The 24777-nt window shown below is 29.0% G+C and overlaps 1 protein-coding gene and 1 pseudogene across 1 annotated transcript in view; both read left to right on the plus strand.

Annotated features, from left to right (window-relative positions):
* Positions 1-644: 644 nt before the first annotated feature.
* The window catches only part of LOC145243070 (protein dachsous-like), a 38395-nt gene continuing 14262 nt past the window's right edge, over positions 645-24777 (plus strand). The window contains exons 1-5 of the mRNA XM_080106174.1: positions 645-807; positions 7839-10268; positions 10768-10909; positions 11017-11260; positions 20895-23331. Of these exons, the coding sequence (XP_079962300.1) occupies positions 7845-10268; positions 10768-10909; positions 11017-11260; positions 20895-23331 (5247 nt within the window). The 5' untranslated portion in view covers positions 645-807; positions 7839-7844. The remainder of the gene's footprint in view (positions 808-7838; positions 10269-10767; positions 10910-11016; positions 11261-20894; positions 23332-24777) is intronic.
* LOC145243157 (5S ribosomal RNA) lies at positions 13306-13424 on the plus strand (annotated as a pseudogene).

Here is a 24777-nt window from a genome sequence, read left to right on the forward strand (position 1 = left end):
TGATCTTGAAGCAAATATTTATTTCTAAATTTAAAAAAAATCAAAATTTTATTCATATGTTGTTGTGATGGAAAATTTATAGCAAAATTAAGACTTTACAAATGTAAACAGCTAAAAAAAATCATCACAATAAATAAATATTAACAGAATAAAATTTTAGAAGAAAAAATTATTTAATAATTTTAGTTCATATTTTAATTTGAAATATTTTTATTAGACGAATTTAATTAACATAACTCTATTATATACAAAAATATATAATTTAATTATTAATGGTATTTTATTATTATAAATATTCAAGTTTTATTTTAGAAACAATTCTTAAAAAATAATTAAAAATATAAATCTATTTCCATTTTAATAACGTCTGCAAAGCGGCTTCCCATTTTGAAATAAATCTATTAGATTAACTCAACCTCATGGAAGGATGGAAGAAAAAAACTGAAAAATGGAGGAATAAAGTAACTTCAAGTGTTGCATTCTGGGAGGCAGAACTAATGAGAACATCTTTTTTTTAAATGATCACACACATCTTTATAAAAAAATGAAAACTTAATCTTTTATAATTTTAGAAAGAATTAATTGATTTTAATTAATTTTTATACACCATTAAATAATTCTCGTCTGTTGGAGATGTAACCATTACACATACTTTATACTTTTTAGAACTATAGAATTGCATATCATTCTAACAGTAAGTGCGCGCACACACACACACACACACACACACACACACTTTGTTTTGTCTCCATAGACTGCAGTGAATGAAGGAGATGAAGACACTGATATGAGGATTAGAGTATAAACGTAAGTTGTTTTTAAATTTTCAATTGGATGATGCCATTAGATTTAAAATAAACCAAATATGTAAAGCAGTTAATGTCTTTTTATCACTTTTATGGAAATCGTTTTTTTGGTTCAACTTTCTTATGATGCCTAAAAATAATGCATAAAGACTAACACAAATTTGAATTACTATTTCTATAACATTATTTTCCATAAGAAAATAAAATGTCTATAATTTTATAAAATGTTTTACTTAATATCATTTATAAGTAGATTATATATAATATCATTTATATACTATGCTAATATTATTAATGATAAGCTATACATTGCAATATACATGTTAGTCTTTATAATTTAATCTTTGTATATGAAATGTTTTCGGAAAATATTTAATGTATGTATATATTCATGTCTACATGTACACATATGAATATACATACACATAAATACAGGTGTATATATACAAAGAAATATTCATATATGTGTATATATATATATATGCACACACACAGACATGCACACATACACATGTATAAACATATATGTACATACTTAAGCAAACACATATATAAGTACATACTTATATGCATACTTATACATATGCACATCTATATATATATATATAAGTATATATATAAGCACACACACACACATATATATATACATACTTACCCATGTACATACATACTTACACACACACACATACATATATATACATACTTACCCATATATATATACATGTATATATATACTTACGCATCCATATATATATATATATATATATATATATATATATATATATATGAACAAATGATTAATAAAATATGTTAAAAGACATCTTGAAAAAGAGTTAAAAACATATTTAATTTTAAAAAAGGAAGCACAAGATAAGTGGATAGTCCTTAATCCGCGGAGTTTCGAAGAAATACTCTCCTTCTCATCAGAGGGCAGGAATTAGCAAAATGCAGGATCGGATTTTGCATATAAAAGTATTTAATGAAACTACAAGTAAGTCAAAGATCTTACTTGGTTAAAAAAAGGGTGAGGTAAGGGGAACAGGAGGCAAAAGAAAAATAATAAAAAGATTTCACATGAATAAGCTCTATTTCCTTTTCGGTTTTATTGAGCTTTTTATATCTGGCTGAGTTTATTTTACTTGTAAATATTAACTCTTTAATATTTATAATATATTTTAAGTTTACCATTTTGATTACCTTAGTAAACTTATTGTAACTTTTATTTATTTATTTTTTTATATATATATATATATATATATACTTACACACGCATGCACATATATATATACACACACACACATACTTACCAACAGATACACCCATTACATATATACTTACATACACACACACACCCACATATATATACACACCCATATACATGCATACTTACACACATACACGTCTCAAACACACACATACACACACTAACATGTATATGTACTTACACTACACACATATATACTTATGTACACACATATATATACTTATGTGAATGCACTCCCACACACACATATATACTTATGAACATGCACACACTCACACACACATATATATATACTTATGCATACACGCCCACATATATATACTTACGCACACACACACACATATATATACTTTTGTGTGGTCACCCACAAACATATATATATATGTGTATACGTACATGCACAGACATGTGTGTACTTACTTACATGAACATGTATGTATATATATATATATATATATATATATATATATATATATATATATATATATATATGCTTATGCACATTTAAATCTATAAATTTGTATAAACACTGTAAGGAGTTGATGTGGATTGATTCACATTTCCATGTCGTTGTCAGAACTCCAAATGAATCTTGTACCTGACCGTAAAATTCATTTGAAATCCTGACAAGATGGAAATGGTGAAACGTTGATTGATCCACATAGACTTCTTACAATGTTTATATAATTTTATTTATTTATATAAGCTTTAAAGATTTATTGCACATATTTCAAAAAATATTGGTTTTTAGTTCATGTAAGCAATATACTTAAACTGAATTAATCAATTATATATATTTACTTACCATATTCTACTTTATTAAGTAGGTTAAGTAAGTTAATTTAAATAATTTTTCTGTGCTACATCTAAAATTATAACAATAACATAGAATCAACTCAACAATGTTCTCTAAAGTACATTTTAACAAAAATCCGTAAACAGTTTTATTTTACTTAGAATTTACTTTTTGGCATTTAAAAATATTTATTTCCTTATATATACTGGTATTTTTACTGCTGTAAATATTTATATATATATTCTTGTTAGTAATTAAAACTAATATTCTGTAATAGTAATTAAAACTAATATTCTGTAATATTGGTCCACCGACTTAGTCGGATTTGGACCTTAGAATTCACCCTCGTCCGTTCATTCTCAAAATTCTCAATAACTACTCATAACATTTTTCTGAAATTTTGCTTAAGGTTACAACTACCCAAGGGAAGAAATGTAACATTTTCGGATTGTTTTATAAAAATCCTGGTTCAATCCCCGAGTGGTCAAAAGGGGTCAAAATAGCCAAAAATAGCACTTTTGGGGACATAGAATCTTTTCCGATCATTAGATTTTGCTGAAAATTACACAAAAGCAAAACCACATAGATATACATTTAAAAACATAATATTTGATGATGAGAAATTCTGGGACTTGAACCCCAGAGTGTTTTAGGGGTAAAAACACGCCTTTTGCGGCTAATTTTTATTTTTCTCCTAAAATTCATACTTGTGCCTCAATAGGGTTTTTAAATGGTACCAAATTAAAAAAACATTAAGGCATCGTTTGTTATGAAATGGAGTCATTTGGCTGTTTTAGCACAATGTTTTACATCAGGCCAGCGGTTTAAATGGTCAAAATAGGTAACAGTTCAATGTTGGATTTTGGCTAACAGTACAAGAGAAGTAACTCTTGTAGACTCGATTTTACAAATATTGATTATATATACATAGATTGAACTTTAATATATGCAATTGGTTTACAATATAAGGTTACAAACTAGTGAGCAGGCAACTCATTTATTTAAAGTGCCTTCTACACATGAATGAAGATCCGGCCCTTATCTAACTATACCCTCATGGGGAGGCAAGTAAATAAGAACATGTCAATTCGGATTTGTTTTATAATTCGAATTGACTATGTATTTATTCCGATTCATGTTTGTTCACTGTGAATGTTAGGCTGAGAAGTTTAAATAATAAACTCTCAGCTAGTGTTCATAGGCAGTAATGAAGATTTTGTCAGTGATAAGAACCTTCAAATTTTTGTATTTTGTACGTAGATCATTTGAAGTTTTATCAGAAAGGGTCTTTCTTGATCTGCCATGAAAAATAGGAAGATGAAAAGCCGTGTGAAGTGTGGTGCCGTTTATTTTACTGGCTGCAATACCAGTGTAAGCTGCAACAAGAACAGCTGGATGTTCCATATCCTTGGGAGAAAATGTTCACTTGAGGTAATCAGCTATAAGGTTAACCACATAACTCTTTCCAGTGCCATCACAAAAACATGACAAAGGCATCAGTCGGGTGACCATATAGTTTTTTGCTTGTTTATTTTATTCAATAAAATAACATTTGTATTAGTAAATAAAACTATTTTGATACAAATAAGCATGTTCTTTAGTATCAGTTATGAGTCCTTTCTAGAATGAAATTCTCATCTTGAATAGTTTCAGGTTTTTTAAAATAAATTTCATAAATAAAAGAAATGGCAAATATTTTTTAATGTAAAAAAACATTTTTTATTGATTTTTCTATTTCCGGAGTTTTGCAAGCTAAACAACAATAAATAACAATCGTTTAGACAAAGATAAAAATTATTATGATGCATAATCATATAAACTGCAACTCTTTTGCCATAAATATATATATATATATATATATATATATATATACGAGCAAACAGTTAATAAAACATGTTAAAAAACATATTTAATCTGAAAAGGAAACACTAGATAAGTGGATAGTCCTTAATCCGCAGAGTTTCAAAGAAATACTTTCCTTTTCATCAGAGGGTAGGAATTAGCAAAATGCGGGATTGGATATATATATATATATATATATATATATATATATATATATATATATAACTACTTCATTTATTCGCATAAATTTAATATATGAAAGTATAGATTTATGCGTAAACTTTAAGTATTTACTTCAAAAGTGCTCAATACGTAGGTAGAGCTAGTTAGTAATTTATAAAATATATATGGCAATTAAGCTACACTGAATATTCTGCGTTTCATCCAACTATAGGATTCGTCAGGCTTATGCGCAAATTCTGTCGTTGCTTCTTGTTTTTATATATGTTGAGGATTTCTAGTCGGCCAATCAGCTTTCTAGTATCCACCGCGCCCCTTCCTACCAGCCAATGGGCATGCATATGTATATGCATTGTTGTGTGCACATAGGTATATTTATATGTATAATAAAAAAAAAAAAAAAAGAAAAAAAAAAAGGAGAACGACCACCTAAACCCACTAACCTAGTCCTAAAACAGATCCTTTGTTTGATAAAATGCATGCCCATTAGCTGATAGGAAGGGGCGCGGTGGATACTAGAAAGCTGATTGGCCGACTAGAAATCCTCAACATATATAAAAACAAGAAGCAACGACAGAATTCGCGCATAAGCCTGACGAATCCTATAGTTGGATGAAACGCAGAATATTCAGTGTAGCTTAATTGCCATATATATTTTATAAATTACTATATATATATATATATATATATATATATATATATATATATATATACACACACACTATGGTCATGATGATCATCCTATTTTGGTTTATAGAAATCAGAATGATGTACACATTCATAACAAACCATAAAATTAACTAAGCAAGGGAAATAATGATGTACTTTATTGGTGGAATGATTTTTTTTTTTCAAATTGAATGACTCCAAGGGATTTTTAAATATGAGTGTTGGAATGATTAATTGGAATTGGGAATCAAAAAAAATCAAAACTTTTTTTGAGTATCGGAATCTGAAAAATTTGTGTCTATTTTCCAAGGCCAAAAACGATTCCTTTAATTTATTTTTATTTGATTTTGTTTAAGACAAAATCTTCCATTGCTGGTAGTAATAATAAATAAATATTTATTAATCTCCAGTAAAACTAAAATCTATTGATTACCACCTCACAAGTGTGTGTTTTATGTTTTAGAAAATATACTGTAATTTGGACAAAATAATCATTTTATAGTTAAATATTTAGATATTTATAAAAACATCAATATCAGTAACAATATTGGAATTGAGAATTTAGTACGGAATAGGTAATTGTAGTGGAATCAACAAAAATATTGCAATCATCTAATTACTAATTCTTACTTTTAAACAAACAAAAAAAGTGTCCAAGAAACTGAAAATATCAAGTATTTTATCAAAATGTAAGCATATGATATTATAAAATTTCACTGGTATAGATTCGAAATAATATTCATTATAGATTAGTAAAAAAAAAACTTTGTGATAATTTAATTAATCTAAAAAAAAAGATAAAAAGGATGCATTGAAAATATTTAGAATATATTTGAAGAGGATATAGAATTGCGACCATTACGTTTGTTTTATCTATGTTTTATTATCCTCTTTCCTTATCTGCATCTTTACTTTTTATTCATTTCCTTTATCTCCCTCTTCTAATTGCTCTCACTTTTTGATCCTCTATTTCGTGCCATTATTTCATACGTAGTGTGAATATCTAGTTACAAAAAGCAAACGAATGCGACCCCAAAACTATAATTTATTAAGGAGTATTTATCATGTAATCTATTTAAAAAATTGATGATTGATAATTTGTATTAATTTGATTATTTGAACTATTGCTCTCATATCGGATATTATTCTCAAAATGTTTGGACTGATGTTAATTCCGACTTTCTTCAGATACATCTAGTCAAACTTGGGAATTTATATGGAATTTCAACTGAAACCTTTTGTTTAATCTACGGGAGTAGTTTTCTCACATTTCATTAACCATGACTGGGTAGAAGTCTTAAGTAATTGTTCACAAGAACCCGTAGTCTAACAGATAACGTGCTAAGCAATAACCAATTCTAAAGGACAGTCTTCTGGAGGCTAAAGGTTCAATCCTCAGTGCATATAATTCTAAGAATACAATTATGAATTACTTTAAACAAATCATGACTGTGGATTAAATGAAAGCTTCTGTTTGAAATTCCATACAGATTCCTGGGTTTGACAGAAAAATTCCCGAATTCACAAAGATACATCTATTAATGTTAGAGGTTACATCGGCTGAAACGTTGTGAAAATAACATTCCAAATAAAAACAGTAGTCCGAATAATCCAATACAAATCGTTTACTTGAAAATGTTACTCATCATATTTCATATTTTATCATATTTTTATCCTTATTATTTAAAAATATAAAATTGCAATTCTTACTTCTAGAAAAAAAAATGTACATTTTGTAGATATTAAATTAAAATTTAAACCATTATTTTATAGAAATTTGTTGTTAATCTAATTTCTTGTGTGTCTTGACTGTATTTAGAAGCTCAAATAATAGACTGTTGAATTGGTCCAGATCTAGTTGAATCCACTGAATTCATTTAAACAATAACAGTATTAATAAGAAAATATAAACACATTTGACTGATAAAATAGTAAATTATGTTCAAGGAATTATTACAAACAGATATTGTGGTTCCAAAATTAAATACCTTTAAAAGTTTTGATTTGCTTTAAAATGAATAAACTAAGCTATCATGGAGTATTTATAAAATGTTTCTGACAAATTTATTAAAGTAGGAATAAATTCATGAAGGTACACCCCCAATATAGATTAGATATTTGAGTAATAATACTATAAAATTAAAACTTTGTTTACTTTTCTTAATTACTTGGATTTATATTATTGTATATACTATATACTAAACACTTGTTTATTCATTGAGTGATTATGACTTGTGGCAATTATAAAACAGTCCATTAACATAGCTTATTTTGTTTGTAGATTGAAATGAAGATGATGATCCAAGTGAATATCTTACTGCATCTCATCGGGATATGTTTATGTGCTGATATCATCTACGATATAGAAGAAGAGCAAAGTCCTGGCACATACATTGGTAATATTGCCAAAGATTCTAATATCATGGACAGCATTCCTATACAAGATCATAGACACATCACATTTACACAACACCATAAAGGAAGATCCCAACTCTTTCGTGTTGACAAAAATACTGGAAAACTATACACAGCTCAAATATTGGATGCAGAGTCTTTATGTACTTCTAATATAGATTGTTTTAAAATGATTGATGTTGCTGTAAAGAAAGCCAAGTCTTTTATAAAATTGTTAGAGATAAAAATAATCATAAAAGACGTGAATGATCATCAACCAGAATTTCCTAAAAAACAAATTCACATCGAATTTAATGAAGATGTTCGAATTGGAATGAAAAAATCAATTCCTGGTGCCAGAGATAGAGATCTCGGTGAGATTAATTCACAAATAAATTATAAGCTAAAAAAAGAAGAAAATGATCCTTTTGAACTTTCTGTATCAGAAACTGTCATTGGAAAATCAGATTTGAGTGTTGTTTTAAAAGAACAATTGGATAGAGAAACAAAAGAAACTTATTTAATACAAATCATTGCAAAAGATGGAGGAACTCCTGCTAAAGAGAATATTTTAGATGTTCATATTTCAGTCATTGATGTTAATGATAATCCACCTGTTTTCTCTCAAAATGTGTACAATGTTTCAATCAAAAATAATTATGACAGGAAAATACCAGTGATCACTTTAATAGCAACAGATTTAGACTCTGGACAAAATGGAAATGTTTCATATCATTTTGATTCAAAAACAAAAGAATTGACTTTAAATAATTTTGCATTAAATGAAGTAACAGGTGAAATCTTTCTACTACGAAAAATACAACCAGGACAAAATTTAATCCATAAATTATATATTGAAGCAAAAGATGGTGGTATTCCCCCATTAAGTTCTTTTGCTATGGTCCAAGTGAATGTGATCAATCAACAAAATAATGCTCCTAAAATAGATGTAAATTTTTTCTCATCTTCATCTACTGAGAACTCTACATCCATTTCTGAAGACATTGAAGTAGGCAGTTTTATTGCATATATGAAAGTAACTGACCATGATGCTGGTCAGAATGGAGAAGTTATATGTGATCTCCATCATGATAAGTTTAAACTGAAAAGTCAAGGATTGAACAAATACCAAGTGATTCTGAAAGACCCATTGGATAGAGAGACAGAGGAAAATCATGACATCACAATCAGCTGTGAAGATATGGGATTCCCACCGCGCCATAGTGAGAGTAAGTTTTCAATTAAAGTGATGGATGTGAATGATGTGAAGCCGAAATTTAGTAAAGCAAGATACAAATTCCGTATCAATGAGAACCAGAAGGCTGACATTGATGTCGGCTCAATCAATGCATCTGATCCGGACTTGGGAGCTGGAGGGGAACTGATGTTTTCTCTGCAAAGAAATAAGCATAAAAGTGAAGAGGTGCTGCTGCTGCCTTTTGTGATCACAAAAGATGGTTTTATTTCAACAAGTGAATCATTGGACCATGAATTACAAGATGTTTATAAGTTTGAGGTTTTGGTGAAAGACAATGGAATGCCATCACTGAATAATACAGTGGATGTGATTGTTGAGGTTGAAGATGAAAATGATAACAGTCCATATTTTACATTTCCCAGTGTTAATCCACACAATGTGGAAGTTGTGTATTTTGCTGATGAAAGCAAGAACGTGACAGTTGTGAGGGCACATGACAGTGACAGTCAAGAGAATGCATTTCTGAAATATGAAATAAGTGCAGGCAATGAGAAACAGTTGTTCACGATTGACCATTACAGTGGTTTGTTGTCTTCTACGGGTGCCCTTACCAAACAAGATGCCGGCTCATATGAACTGGAGTTTGTAGTGAAGGATAGTGGTATGCCAGTTTTATCAGCCACAACTACAATCTTTTTGAGTCTGCTATTGAAAAACAAGAGCTCTTCTTCTTCTTTGGAAAGAGTAAATGGTGTGCTGCAAAATGGTGAGTCTGAAGAGAAGGTGCATCTTAATATGGTGATTATTATTACGTTATTGGCTGTGATGGTGACTATCATTGTTACGGCTTCAATCTCGATCTGCGTGCTTCGCTGTTGTAATGCTGCAAGTGTAGATGGAGATGATGTTTCTAATAGATATGTGAGTGAACAAAGACATTTGATGTCATCTTCTTATCGAGGGAGCTCTTGGCCAGATGTTCCTACTACAATGATAAATGATCCCAACTTTGGTAGGAGTGCTGAGGAGATGGCAGCCAACAGAAGGGAATCATATCCAAGGTTCATCAACCAATCACCAGTTATCAGACCGAACAATTCTGTTGACATCAACTCTCAGGTAGGAAATATGATTTTTATTATCATATTTGTTGTTATTTGGTATTGGAGCTTTTGTGGGTATCAATATATCCAAAAAATATTCTAAAAAATTTCAAAAATGTTTAAATACTGAATCCTCCTAATTCTTAAGTAATTCAAATTGATCGATAAAAACTTTTCTGATGCTCAAATTTGACATTTTTGTTCATTAATAATGAAATCTTTTATATTACTTTTTTTTTTTTCTTTTAACATTTTGCAAATTTTTATCTTGTTCAGTCACTTATAGTTTTAACGATTAAGTGAACACTGTTTTCTATATACTTCATGTTGCATTTCAGTATTTTAGATTATTACCAAGAATAAATAACAATATAAGCAATGTTGTATGCAAATATTTAATACTTTTTTGGGATTTTTAATTGATATAAAAATAAAGTTTTAGGAAGATTATTAATTTGAAGGTAGCATTTTAATAAAGACATATTTTGACATTATTTTCTTATATTTCTTTCTAGATGACACCAACTTTTCATAATGGAGATAAGAACACATTAGTGACTCCTTATTGTCCAACATGGACATCTACATTATCTTCTCATGCTGACAGTGGACGTGGTTGGAGTGAAGTAGGCACAGGTCATACAGAAGAGATGACAGGTAAATAAACACTTGATAATTATAAAGAAAGTTTAACTTTTTAAAATGTATTATCTACATATGAATAGCATGTGATTATATTATTGAGATTTGTTTGTTGTTTTCAGATCATCTGATTCCACAATTCTTCAAGCCACATGTTGGGCAGGTGAATATGACAGATAAGAGGAACATAGAAGGAAACTTTAACTACCCAAATGAATCAACAATTTCAGCCAGATGTTTTTCAAAAGCAACAAATAATGCCAACAATTTGTTGAGAGAGGAAACAGAACAAAGATCACATCATTTATCAGACAGCATTCAAATTACTCACAATGCCAGACCACTGCCTCCCGTACCACATAAAATTCATTAATTTTTAAAGATTTATAAGTTATATATATATATATATATATATTGCATAATTAGAATATTTAATATATCAAAAAATACATATTTGATGTGCAGATTTAACATTAATTAAGATTTTTTTTTTTTACATTATCATACTTTTAGATTTAAATTTCTTTGGCAAATGGACATATTATACTTTTAGATATCTTAAGTGTTTGTCTCTATAGGGTGTTCTTTTTTATTTATTTGTCAAATAGAATGAGTAGAATTAATTATTTCACATTTTAACTAATATTTCTTATGAATATTTCGTTAAATAATGCTCAACTTTATAATTTAGGCATTTATTATTTAAAACGCTAAAAATCCTTCATGAAGGAATAAAAATTACTAAAAAATCGTAATTGACAAACTAAATCAAATTTTAGATTGAATTCATAAGTGTATAAAATTTCTTAAGGTAACATCATCTATGTATAATGTACAAGATTTAAGCGTTGTAAAATGTAACATATCTATAAAAATATCCATATAGATTAATAAAAGGAGCAACAAGGAATATCAGATTTCTTTCCATTTTGAGAAAAAGAAATGAAGAAAGCATGTTTAGTTTGTGAAAAATTAGAATAAGATTCAAATAAAGATATAATTCCATGTACAAAAAGCAAATATTATGTATAAATTGTGAAGCAGTGTCTACAATTCTTACCACCTCAGTTTGGTAGATCTAATTAGTGAAAAACACCATTATACATATACTACATTTCATAGGATTATAATTTAACTTGCAATCTTCAAATGTTACACTGACATATGAACAACATTGTTTACTTTTTGTTCTGTCATTGTTGTCTGAGTACAAGAATGGATTATTTTACCATCAGAAAAAATTAATAACATCTGAAAAATTAAGGTAAGTTTTTATATTTTCTTTCAAATTTTCAAAACAAAATATTCCTAAAATCACAGTGCTTTTCTCATATCACAGTATTTAATGAAAAACTGAATGCATTAAATGTAATGTTTAATAATTTGTATACTGCAGATATATACATTTTTGTACGCATATATATATATATATATATATATATATATATATATATATATATATATATATATATATATATATATATATATAAAACAAGAAGCAATTTTTACTTTTGTCCCAATTCTGAGTGCCTCTTCTTTGGGGAGCTGGATTTTCCCTACATTACAATCCAACCTTATGGTTAACTCTGCCATCATGGAGAGACAATTATTTAACATGTTTAGAGTTTCATTTTCACTTTTTAGTTATTCAATTCCATGTTTTTATTTGTCAAAATCTGTAAAGTAAATTTTTCTAATTTTTCTAATCTTTTGTCAAATTAAATCAGGAAAATTCATCTTGCTCAGATCATGAATATATCATCCAAATGTTAGGCTCTGTTACTATGCAGTTCCACGTATGTCTTTTAAAATATTTTATATAAAATATTACATTGTTCAATTATTATTGGGATTAACAATTTTATTTTGGAATATACACCAAAAATCAGTGATCTTTAATGATCAGTGAAGTTCATTGCTACTTAGTATAATTGAATGTTTCATCTAAATTAGCATTGTTTTTTTTTTCATTTTGAAATAACTGCATACGATGCATTCTGCTTCATTTTGTTTCATCAATGAAATCTATTAAGCTGTTACAATGGCTCTACAAATGAAGATAAAACACAAACTATCACAACATTTACATAGCCATTTTCATTCATAAAAGCATGTTTTAATAGATTAATATATTCTTTCAAAGAGTAAATATTTATTGTTGATTTAAATAGATGTCTTAAAAACGACTTCTACAATGTCTTGTTAACATTTCATTAAACATAATTAATAAGATTTGATTATTCAAATAAAAAAGTTACCATAAATTTTCAATAAATAAATTACATTTTAAAATGTAACTTATCATTTTCAACAATTTTAATGTATATATTGGTTAAAATATGTTATGTGAGCATTATTTATCATATATATATATATATATATATATATATATATATATATATATATATATAATATGCGGCATAATCATGTTGACACACCGGTTCCCATCAGATCACCAAAGTTAAGCAACGTTGAGCCTGGTCATTACTAAAATGGGTGACCAATTTGGGAAGTCCAGGTGCTGTATGTAGGAGGACGTTGACACCTCCCTGCAAAAAGTTGAAAAACTTATATATATATATAAGAACAAAATTTGAGACTGTAAATTATACTTTACATGAATTTATTGTTTGGTGATACTCAAATAAGAAATATTAACAAATATTAAAATTTCCTGAATTTGCAGATTTTCAAAGAAATTCTTATAATCAGAGTAAAGATATTAGCAAATGGATATTATGGTGAAGTACTTGCATAAATTGACACAGCATTATATGAAAACTAGTCATGAATACAAAAATGTGTTATGCAAGCATTTCATGAAATAGGTAAAAAAAGGTGAAAATAAAAAAATATATAGGATAATTCAGTTCATAATATTATATTTATAATAATTTCAGTAACTGGATTATTGTACAAAAATATATCATGCCCTGTTATTGACCAAATTGTATTATTCATATTAAGAAAATTATAATTCATCATGTTGAGATTGCATTTTACTAAGTTGTTAATTTGTTTTTCATTTTAGCTGTTTCCAGTAATGCATTATTTCTGATAAAGAATACCATATTAAGTGCAAAGCAATGGATTTTTTCAAGGAGCTTTTATACAAGACATGTAAGACACTATTTTAATATTGGATTGTTCAGTTTAAATTGGTAAATCAAAATATTTTAAGTTCGAAATGTTTAAAATGTTCTGAAAATGTTTAAAATAGTTTTAGAAAAGAATTTATATAATTTTTTGTAAAATTTGTATAATTTTTTTTTGTTTGATATTTTATAATTGCTAATAAATACAGTTATGTAAAATAATCATCTGGCTATATTCTGATTTTAGTTTTACTTTTCTTTTTCAAAATCTTTTAAAATATTTAGAATTTAAAAAAATATTTTTAACAACTGTCCTTAGTGACATTGGAGATGAGAGTACAGAAAGAAACTTCTTGTGACCTCTTTTGCAACTGATTATGTTTGGAAAGCTCTAGAGCCAGTAAAATCTTTAAAAAATATATAAAGAGAATGAAACAAATGCATATGTTCTGAAAACATGCATCAGGAATTAAGTGGGTGACAGAAAAGATTAGCAATAAAAGTTTTGGATACAGAACTATATAGTCATTGAAATAGGAGAAAAAGTGGTTTTGCTTTATAATATAGACTTACAGGACCTGTGTCCCGGCGTTGCCCTAGAGAAATATAAAATAATGATTTAAGTTTAAAAAAAGTAAGTATTAGAGTATCAATTGAAAAAAAAAATTGGCAAAGAACTCGTTTCACTGTAAGTAATTTAGGTGTATAATGCAAATCTTCAAATGAAATCAGGAAAAAAAAAAACCATAAAATCGGATTTATTGAAATTTTGTCAGCAATGTTTTCTTTTATTTTTATCTTAAATATTCTTTAAGTAGCTGAAAATGCAGTTATTAATACTTTGGAAGTAATTAACTAAAAAAACAAAGAAAAACAGTAACATCTTATGTCAAATTTGTTAGCGAAACTTAGTTGCTTATCTCGTATTTTGTTATAATCCAGAAATGCAGGCCACAATATTGAAATATGGTATTACTGCTGTTGGACATTATGATTAGAAAGCAAAATATAGATATTGTAAATAATAAAATATGTATGTAATCTGTAATACTTTGTAAATAAGACAAAAATGGAAAAAACAAGTTAAAGAAACTTGCACTGAACTGAGAAATAAAATAAAAGTTTGTAAATTTAATTCTGAATTTGGGATTGTGAAAAAAATTTTACAGAATAGGTTGACAGAATTTAGTGCATAAAATCTGAATAAATAATGAATGTTCTTTATTTCACATGAGAATATGAGAATCAAAATATAATCTATATACCCATAAAAGTGAAAGTGTGTGTGTGTGTGTGTTTATACATTTCCTTACCAAATAACTCTGTTAATTTGTAGTTTACAAACTTTAGATTTGACACAAGGGTATTGAAATTTGGGAAATCTTTTTAATCGGTTTTTGGTCAGAAATTTGGTTTGTCAAGGAGCTAAAGTTAAACGATTTGACCTTTGAAAACTCTACCAAACTCCTCTGCCAATTTTGGGTCTAAACATTTGAAATTTTAAATGTAGGTTACTGGGACATGGATGAAACTTTTTAATTTGATTTGAGACCCAAAAAATAAATGTTAAGGGGGGGGGTCAAAATTGGGGTCAAAGTTTTAAAAAATTTGACCTCTACGGTCTCTACTAAATTACTCAGCCAATTTCGGGTCTAAACATTTGAAATTTTACATAAAGTGTATTCAGACATAGAGCAAGCTTTTTAATCAGTTTGGGGTGAAAATTTGAGCTGCCAAGGGGTCAAAGTTAAAAAGATTTGACCATTGCAGTGTCTAGCAAACTACTCAGCCAATTTCGGGTCTGAACATTTGAAATTTATACATAATGGGTATTCAGACATGTGGCAAGCATTTGTATCAATTTTGGGCCAAAAATTTGTCTGCCAAAAGGTCAAAGTTGAAAGAGTTGACCTTTGTAGATTTTACCAAATTCCTCTGCCAATTTTGTGTCTAAACACTTGAAATTTTAGATGTAGGTAACTTGCACATGGGTAAAACTTTTAGTTTTGATTTGAGACCAAAATACTAAATGTTAAGGGGTCAAAATTGGGGTCAAAATTAAAAAAATAAATTGACCTCTGCGGTCTCTACAAAATTACTCAGACAATTTTTGGTGTAAACGTTTGAAATCTTACATAAAATGTGTTCACACATAGGGCAAGTTATGAACAGTACGTAGGGCCCGAACCCTGAACTGCTAGTAGATAAATAAAATAAAATGCATGAAGAATCGAAGAAAGGTTGTACTGAGTACAAATGATAGTTCATATGTTTGATATCTAATCAGATATTTTATTTCTCAAAGACAGTCAAAACAACTGGGAAAATACAAATCAAATTGAGAAAACATTTGTTATTTATATTTAAAATTTAGTGTAGGCAATAGTCAGAATTAAAAAATCAAATAGTTATGATGTTTTAATTCCTTAGTGTTTGTAAAAGATATGGATGTAGATAATTGTCCACCATCTTCTTTGTGGTGTTTGGGAGAAGAAGCTGATCCGGAATAAATATAAATTATTTTGAAAGAAGACAAAATGTATTTATATTTTCTGGAAACATACATTAGGAAATGCTATAAATGGTTAGCCAAACAGATTAGTATATGTAGCTTTTGGTTGAAAATATATAATAGGTGAAGCTGCATGGGAAAAATCGACTTTGGTCAATTATATAGAAGAAGATAGAAATAAAAGAAGATAGAAGAAAATGTGTATTTAATTTCAAATCTTAAATTGTTTGAAAACTTTTAACTTTCCATCTAATTGATATTCATGCAAATTCATGAAAAAATAGAAAGCATATTCTACCTCAGGTAAACATATTTAACAGACTTTCATAAAATAAGCAAAATATAAAAATAATTAAACTTCAATAAACTTCATTTTTAGAAGTTATGCAAATTAAAATTATGCAAAGGCTGAAAGAAACTGCTAAATTGAACTGTTGTCCAATATAGAGTTGATACATAATTCACTGCCCTTGCTGCATTTAAAACAGTGATAATATTGTAAATAGTTTGCACAACATTTTTCAGCTTTTATACAATTTGTATTTTACTGTTGGTATAATTTTGGGATAAATTTTTTAAATTAAATTTTTAAAAAAGTTATGTGATTGGCTCTTGAGTAACCATATAATTATAGTGAAAAAATTTTGTGTCACATTTTTTTCTATTTATTCTGAATACTCTTTAAATATAATAGATCAGAAATAAATACTTTTTATTTTGGTTCAAGCTGAAATAAAATATTAAGATGAAAGTAAAATAAAAAAAATGTAGCTTACCCTGGAATCTGAGCGACAGCAAGCTTCCTCAGATTTCTAATACTATTCGCTCCATTCTATTATCATTGTTACTTACTTGGCATTTTTGTATAAACCTTTCATCAATTTACTGTTTGTTTTTTCTTTGGAGTCTGAGTGACAGTAACATCCATCAAAATTCCCAGTTAAGATTTAAATGGTGTTATCCCTCTTCGGTTTTTCCATCCTCTCAGACACTCAATGGCCACTTTCATGAGTATCAATCGATATTTTTTCAGATGGAAGGGGTTATATAGTTATAGTTGCTATTATTAATTTGTAAATTTCTGTATTAATAAAATCAGATGGAATCGTGTGTATGTGCGTGTATGTGTGTGTGTTTCTTGCCTTTATGCAAGTTTCATAATTACACATTTAATCATTTTTATCTACTAGTAATCGAATATTTGTTAAAAACAAAAATTAAAATGAATTTAAAAAATTCTATTTAAAACAAATTTTTGAATAATGAATTTTTTTTCTTTATATCTTCAACTAATATCACTTTTTATTTATTTTTTATGCATATAATTAAGATAAATTTATAAAATATTTTTAAAATGTTTATTATTTTTCAAAATTTTTATTTCAAAAACTAAAAATAAAATTGTGTTTAAAAAAAAAAACTTAAAGTAAACACTAAACAATATTAAATGTCATGCTTCGTTGTATATATCTGATACAAGAATCGTTAATTAAAAAAAAAACAACAAAAAACAATGTACTGTAATGACCTTGTAATAAGTATAAGTATTTTTTATAAATAAAATTATATTGATGAAAATAAAATAATAGAATCAATAAATTGATTTAAAATAAAAAAGACAAACATAATTTTTATTCTTTGATCCAGATTCTTAGCTATATTTAATAATGCCGTGAATGTTAAATGATAGAGAGAGTGAAGAAGCAGCGAGTGGACGAATAGTTATCTCCCTGTAACGCATCATGGGAGATAAAAGGGACAGAACTTAATGATTTTATTTAAACCTCAGATCGTCTCTTAAATTTATTTCTGACATTAGGGAAATTGTGTATTTAATAAATAAATAAATAAATAAATAAATAAAGTTTTTGTCTAGATTCTTTGTTAACAAAAACATTTTGCCGTGGAGGCTAGCATCCATTACACACACTTCACTCTTAATAGGACAACAGTTTCCTCCCTTCCATATGCAGAACCCTCCACCCACTCACTCCTGCAATTCTTCACTCACGCTGCTGTTGCAAAAGGAAAAGGGAGACAGGCATATTTGGATAAGGATGAACATTTTATTTTACACTTAATTTCTATAAATCTGGTGAGTTGTTTAACTTAAAAAAATTTTAACTGTGCTATTTAAAAATTAAAAAAAAAATTTATTATTATTATTATTTTATTTTTTTTTTCTTTCCTTAAATAGGATTTTGAAAGTTTAATTATTACAGTATTGTTTGATCAATAAATTATTAATTGAACCAAATTGTTACAAAACTATAATTAATTTTGTTACAGCAATATTTTAATCTTTAATTATAAAATTATTGGATGTAAATAGCTTCCAAAACTTCGAATATTTTAGTAGATAAGGATTTTCTTTTCAAGTGAAAAAAATGTTTTCCTATTTGACAGCCATTTCCATTCACATTTTGAAGGATTACAAGAGAGTTCATTTCTTTTCAACTATTAACAGCCGATTATAATGGCTGACTTGTTTATGAAAAAATGGAAATGCATTCTGATGGTTTTTATTTTCTAATTCATTTTTTTAAATAGAATTTTTATAAAGTTCATTTTACAAGTTTAAGCTTTGCATTTTTTTGATCTCAATAGATTAATAGCAAATAAAAAGTATGTAAGTCACATAGATGTGAGAAACACACAACACAACGTCCTTAAAAAAAAGAAGACTATTATTAATATTGAGATAAAAGTTAATAAATCAAAACATTTATTCTATGCAGCAGGTATATTATATAAATAAGTATATAAATCTTAGTATTATCTGCCGAGAAAAATGATTATCTGTCTAGAAGAATAACATTTTTTCTCATTATTTTTACTATGTTTATATTTTCCCCTTAAAATCACAAAATGTAAGTTTAATCAGTAAATAAAGAATCGTATATTGCAAATTACATTTTAATTAGGCCATTTTCCACACACACACACACACACACACACACACACACACACACACACACACACACACACACACACACACACACACACACACACACACACACTTGTTGTTATCTTCTAAATTCTCTCCTCTACTAAAAAAAAAAAAAAACTCATTTTTAAATTAAGATAGGAGAGAAAAGGAAACTTATTTATACATCATTTAGTGATGAAAAAATGTTATACATACCATGATATAGTTTTAATGTTATAGACAAAAGCACAAGCTGTACAGACATACAGGGTTTATAATCTCCCTCGCCCTTATATATGTGTAGTTTAAAAAAGTCTTGAATAGTTTATAGAAAAATATTCCTAGAAATAATAAGTTCAACATATCACAGATTTAGCTCATGCATAAGCCGACTGACTTACCACTGGAAAATTCACAATTATAAAATATATAACAATAAAAACTAAACAAAAAGAAACCTTAACTTAAATTGTGAAATAGAAAACGGGAATCATCAGCTGTTTACCATATAGCTGTTTTGGAGATTTAAAAACCGAGCTCTCTAGTGAAAAATACCACTTCCCAATAACAAAATGTAGACAACCCAGTTACTATTTCGCTAACATATAAGTTAAACAAATAATAATATAAATAAATAATAATAATAATAATAATAATAATAATAATAATAATAATAATAGTATTAAAACATTAATCTTCAGAACTATTCTGTGATATGTTACTTAGCATATAAAATTATACAGGTATAAAGATGCATTAAAAAGTTGAGTATCTTTGATACAAGACAGGCAAATAAATAACCTAAGCATACAAATATAAAAACTTATATAAGGATGAATATATGTGAGTCTGTTTGTACACATTTTAGATTATAAAAAAAAGATTTATACATATCTTTACCTAAGACTGTTATTTATTACTAATTGAATTTTAATATATTTTTTAAGCTGATTTATGATGGTATTATTGTTGCTAGTAATTATGACAAAAGCCACAACAACCATTTGATTGTATCATTTTTGATTAAAATAAATGGCTTCCTTTGTATTTTCGTGTACAATGTCAATTTATTCTTTTACTGTATTCTCTGAAATTCAGCAACCATATATTTTTTTAAAAAATATTGTTGTAGACCTGTGCTAGTGGTTATAAATGAAAGAAACCACAAGTAGTGTAAAGTGTATAAAATATAATATGTATTTATCATAAAGAATACAGGAGCCACTAAAGTGGTATGAGAGGAACGTGTTCGTAGAGTGTGGTTAAACATGGTATGAATGTCTCCAATTAGTCTCTGAAACCATTGGTATTCATAGGACTGGTTGATTCCACTTAATTCTGAAATAGGGGTGATTTGTACCCCTCAACATTTATAAGTTTAAAATAATAGCAATTTATTAATATAGTGATATATAAAGTTATTACAGCTATTTAATCAAACATTTCTTTTTGTTGCTTTAACAGACCTGAGCTAAACATGTTATGGTTGATGTTGGGATCATTGTGTATTTTACACGGATGTCTCGGTGCAGATCTCACCTACACGATAGAAGAAGAGAAAACTCCAGGCACTTTCATTGGAGACATCATTGCTGATGCACGTCTCAGGGACAAAATTCCTCAAAAAGCTCTAAAACTGATCAAATTTAGTCAGCTTCAACAAAGAGGGGTGGAAAGCTCTCAGTTGATACGTGTTTCGAAGAATTCGGGGAAACTATTTACAGCACAATCATTAGATGCCGAAACGCTTTGTGTACTTAATGCAGAATGCTTCAGGATGGTGGATATTGCCATCAGTAAAGGAACGTCTGTTATTATGTTACTAGAAATCAAAATCATAATAAAAGACATTAATGACCATCAACCAGAATTTCCCGTGAAACATGTCAGCATTGAATTCAATGAAGCTGATAGAATTGGAATGAGAAAATCTATCCCCAATGCAAGAGATAAAGATGTTAACGTTCAAAATTCTCAGATTACTTACCAATTAGAAAAATTGGGTGATGAACCATTTATTTTGTCTGCTAGTAAAAGCGTTGATGGAACATCAGATCTTAATATAATCTTGGAAGAGCAATTAGACAGAGAAGATAAAGACTCTTATTTGGTACAAGTGATTGCTAAAGATGGAGCATCTCCACCAAAACAGGCTGTTTTAGATGTTAACATTTCAGTTATAGATGTCAATGATAATAACCCTGTCTTTTCAAAAAAAGTTTATAAGGTTTCTATAAAGAATGAAGCCAATGAGATATCACCTATTTTAGTTTTATCTGCAACCGATGTAGATTCTGGAAAAAATGGTCAAATTTTATACCAATTTAGTCCTCAGACAACGGACATTGCCAAGAAGCATTTCAGATTAAATGAAACTACTGGGGAGATATTTATTTCCAAAACTATACTTCCAAGACAGAAACTACAATATGACTTGTATATAAAAGCCACTGATAAAGGCCTCCATCCTTTAAGTTCCATTGCTAAAGTGCAGATATTTATCATAGACCAAAACAATCATGCTCCAATCATTGATGTGAAATTCTTTTCAGCATCAACCAAAAATACAACTAATATTTCTGAAGACATTGAGGTCGGAAGCTTTATTGCATATGTGAAAGTCACTGATCATGACGTTGGACAAAAAGGAGAAGTTATGTGTGACCTTCATCACGATAAGTTTAAACTGCAATCACAAGGTGTAAATAAATATAAAGTCATTCTTAAAAAGCCCTTGGATAGAGAAACAGAGGATCACCATGATATCACTATAAGCTGTGAAGATTTAGGATCACCTCCTCTACACAAGGAAAATAAATTCACCATTAAAGTTATGGATGTGAATGATGTGCCACCCCACTTTTTCAAAGAACGATACAAATTTCGCATAAAAGAAAACAAGAAGGCTGGCATTGATGTCGGCTCAATCAATGCATCTGATCCGGACTTGGGAGCTGGAGGGGAACTGATGTTTTCTCTGCAAAGAAATAAGCATAAAAGTGAAGAGGTGCTGCTGCTGCCTTTTGTGATCACAAAAGATGGTTTTATTTCAACAAGTGAATCATTGGACCATGAATTACAAGATGTTTATAAGTTTGAGGTTTTGGTGAAAGACAATGGAATGCCATCACTGAATAATACAGTGGATGTGATTGTTGAGGTTGAAGATGAAAATGATAACAGTCCATATTTTACATTTCCCAGTGTTAATCCACACAATGTGGAAGTTGTGTATTTTGCTGATGAAAGCAAGAACGTGACAGTTGTGAGGGCACATGACAGTGACAGTCAAGAGAATGCATTTCTGAAATATGAAATAAGTGCAGGCAATGAGAAACAGTTGTTCACGATTGACCATTACAGTGGTTTGTTGTCTTCTACGGGTGCCCTTACCAAACAAGATGCCGGCTCATATGAACTGGAGTTTGTAGTGAAGGATAGTGGTATGCCAGTTTTATCAGCCACAACTACAATCTTTTTGAGTCTGCTATTGAAAAACAAGAGCTCTTCTTCTTCTTCTTTGGAAAGAGTAAATGGTGTGCTGCAAAATGGTGAGTCTGAAGAGAAGGTGCATCTTAATATGGTGATTATTATTACGTTATTGGCTGTGATGGTGACTATCATTGTTACAGCTTCAATCTCGATCTGCGTGCTTCGCTGTTGTAATGCTGCAAGTGTAGATGGAGATGATGTTTCTAATAGATATGTGAGTGAACAAAGACATTTGATGTCATCTTCTTATCGAGGGAGCTCTTGGCCAGATGTTCCTACTACAATGATAAATGATCCAAACTTTGGTAGGAGTGCTGACATGGTGCAAAGCAAAAGGGAATCATATCCTAGCTTCATCAACCAATCACCAGCAATAAGACAACAGACATCTGCAGAAATCACTCATCAGGTAAATATCAATATTGAATTATTACAAAACTCTTTTACTTTTTTGTTTATCTCATCAAGAAATGAGTTTAGATTATATAAAATTTATCGAATATAATGTAATTAAAGTTATAAATACACGGAGTTTATAAATAAAAAATCTTATTAAAACTTATTTTGTAACCTTTGTAGCTTATTTCATTGTTATTAACTCAAAAGATTAATGTTTAGTGCTTATATTTCTTAAAAATAAGAAAATCTTTTTTATGTTGACCTTTCATTGCATAAAGTTCAAGTATAGAGCTTCCCTGGAACTAATTAGTGCTGTGTAATAGAAAATCCATCTATCTACTAGATATACATTTTAGTTTTTATTCGTTTTTGCGCCATAAAAAGTATTTTAATTAGCTTTTGGAGTCATAATTATCTCCCTTGGAGAGATTCAGTTTTCAAGCTCGTGGATATTACAGGTTCAATATTGTGTTCTCTCTCTCTCTTCATGGTGCAAATCTGAAAGTCATCAGAGATGGTGTGACCTGCTGTCATTCTGAACATGCCTTTTAAATCTTTGTAGAATCTACCAAAGAAGCAGATGAAGTTGTCCTGTATTATTCTCTAAATTACATGTTATCTTCCTCAAGATTCCTGCAAGCAAATTTACATATTCTGTGCATTCATATACACTTCCACGTTTGCCTCATACAATATGCTCATTTTATGATTGTCGTGCAACAATTACTCCAAAAAATGGTAAATAGAGTAAATGTATATGTTTACAAAGTGGCTCTCCTTATCTGCCCGATACATAGATTTATTACATTTTATTACATTTTCACCCCAAACAAGGCACATTGCCACTTTGGTGTAGGGGGCTACTATCAGGGGCAGCAACTACTGGGGCACTATGTAGGGATTTGGTCAGCAAGATGTCGGTTCACGTTGCACTTGAACTTCTGCATGTCAGTACAGTTAGGGAAGCAGGAACCTGGAATGGAATTCCAGAGTCTAGCGGTTCTGGGGAAGAAACTACTGTAGTAGAAAGATCTTTTACATCTAGGGATCTCTACTGTGTGGGGGTGGGATTTAGCTGCCTGTCGGGTTTGTCGAGGGTGTCTACGTTGTGGGGGCACAAGTGTCTTCAGTTTGTCAGAGCATTCACCATTAAAATACTTGTAGAACAAGCAGAGGGATGCAATGTTTCGTCGATGGGACAAAGGCTGAAGCTTAGATGCCAGTTCAGGGCCTATCAGATTGGCAACTCTTTTTTTAACCTTGTCTAGGAGCGAGAGACTAGTAGTAGACGCACCAGCCCAAATGTGGCAACAATACTCCATACATGGGAGAATGGTGGCCTTATAGAGGTACAGGATACTTTCAGGTGTCAGTAGTTTTCTAGCACGGTAGAGAGAGCCTACCTTTTTTGCAGCGGCCTTGGCAATGTTTTCAATATAATTGTTCCAGCTCATGT

The sequence above is a fragment of the Euprymna scolopes genome, chromosome 21, assembly GCF_053919585.1.
Source record: "Euprymna scolopes isolate OS-2025 chromosome 21, ASM5391958v1, whole genome shotgun sequence".
Classification (NCBI taxonomy): Eukaryota; Metazoa; Mollusca; class Cephalopoda; order Sepiida; family Sepiolidae; genus Euprymna; species Euprymna scolopes.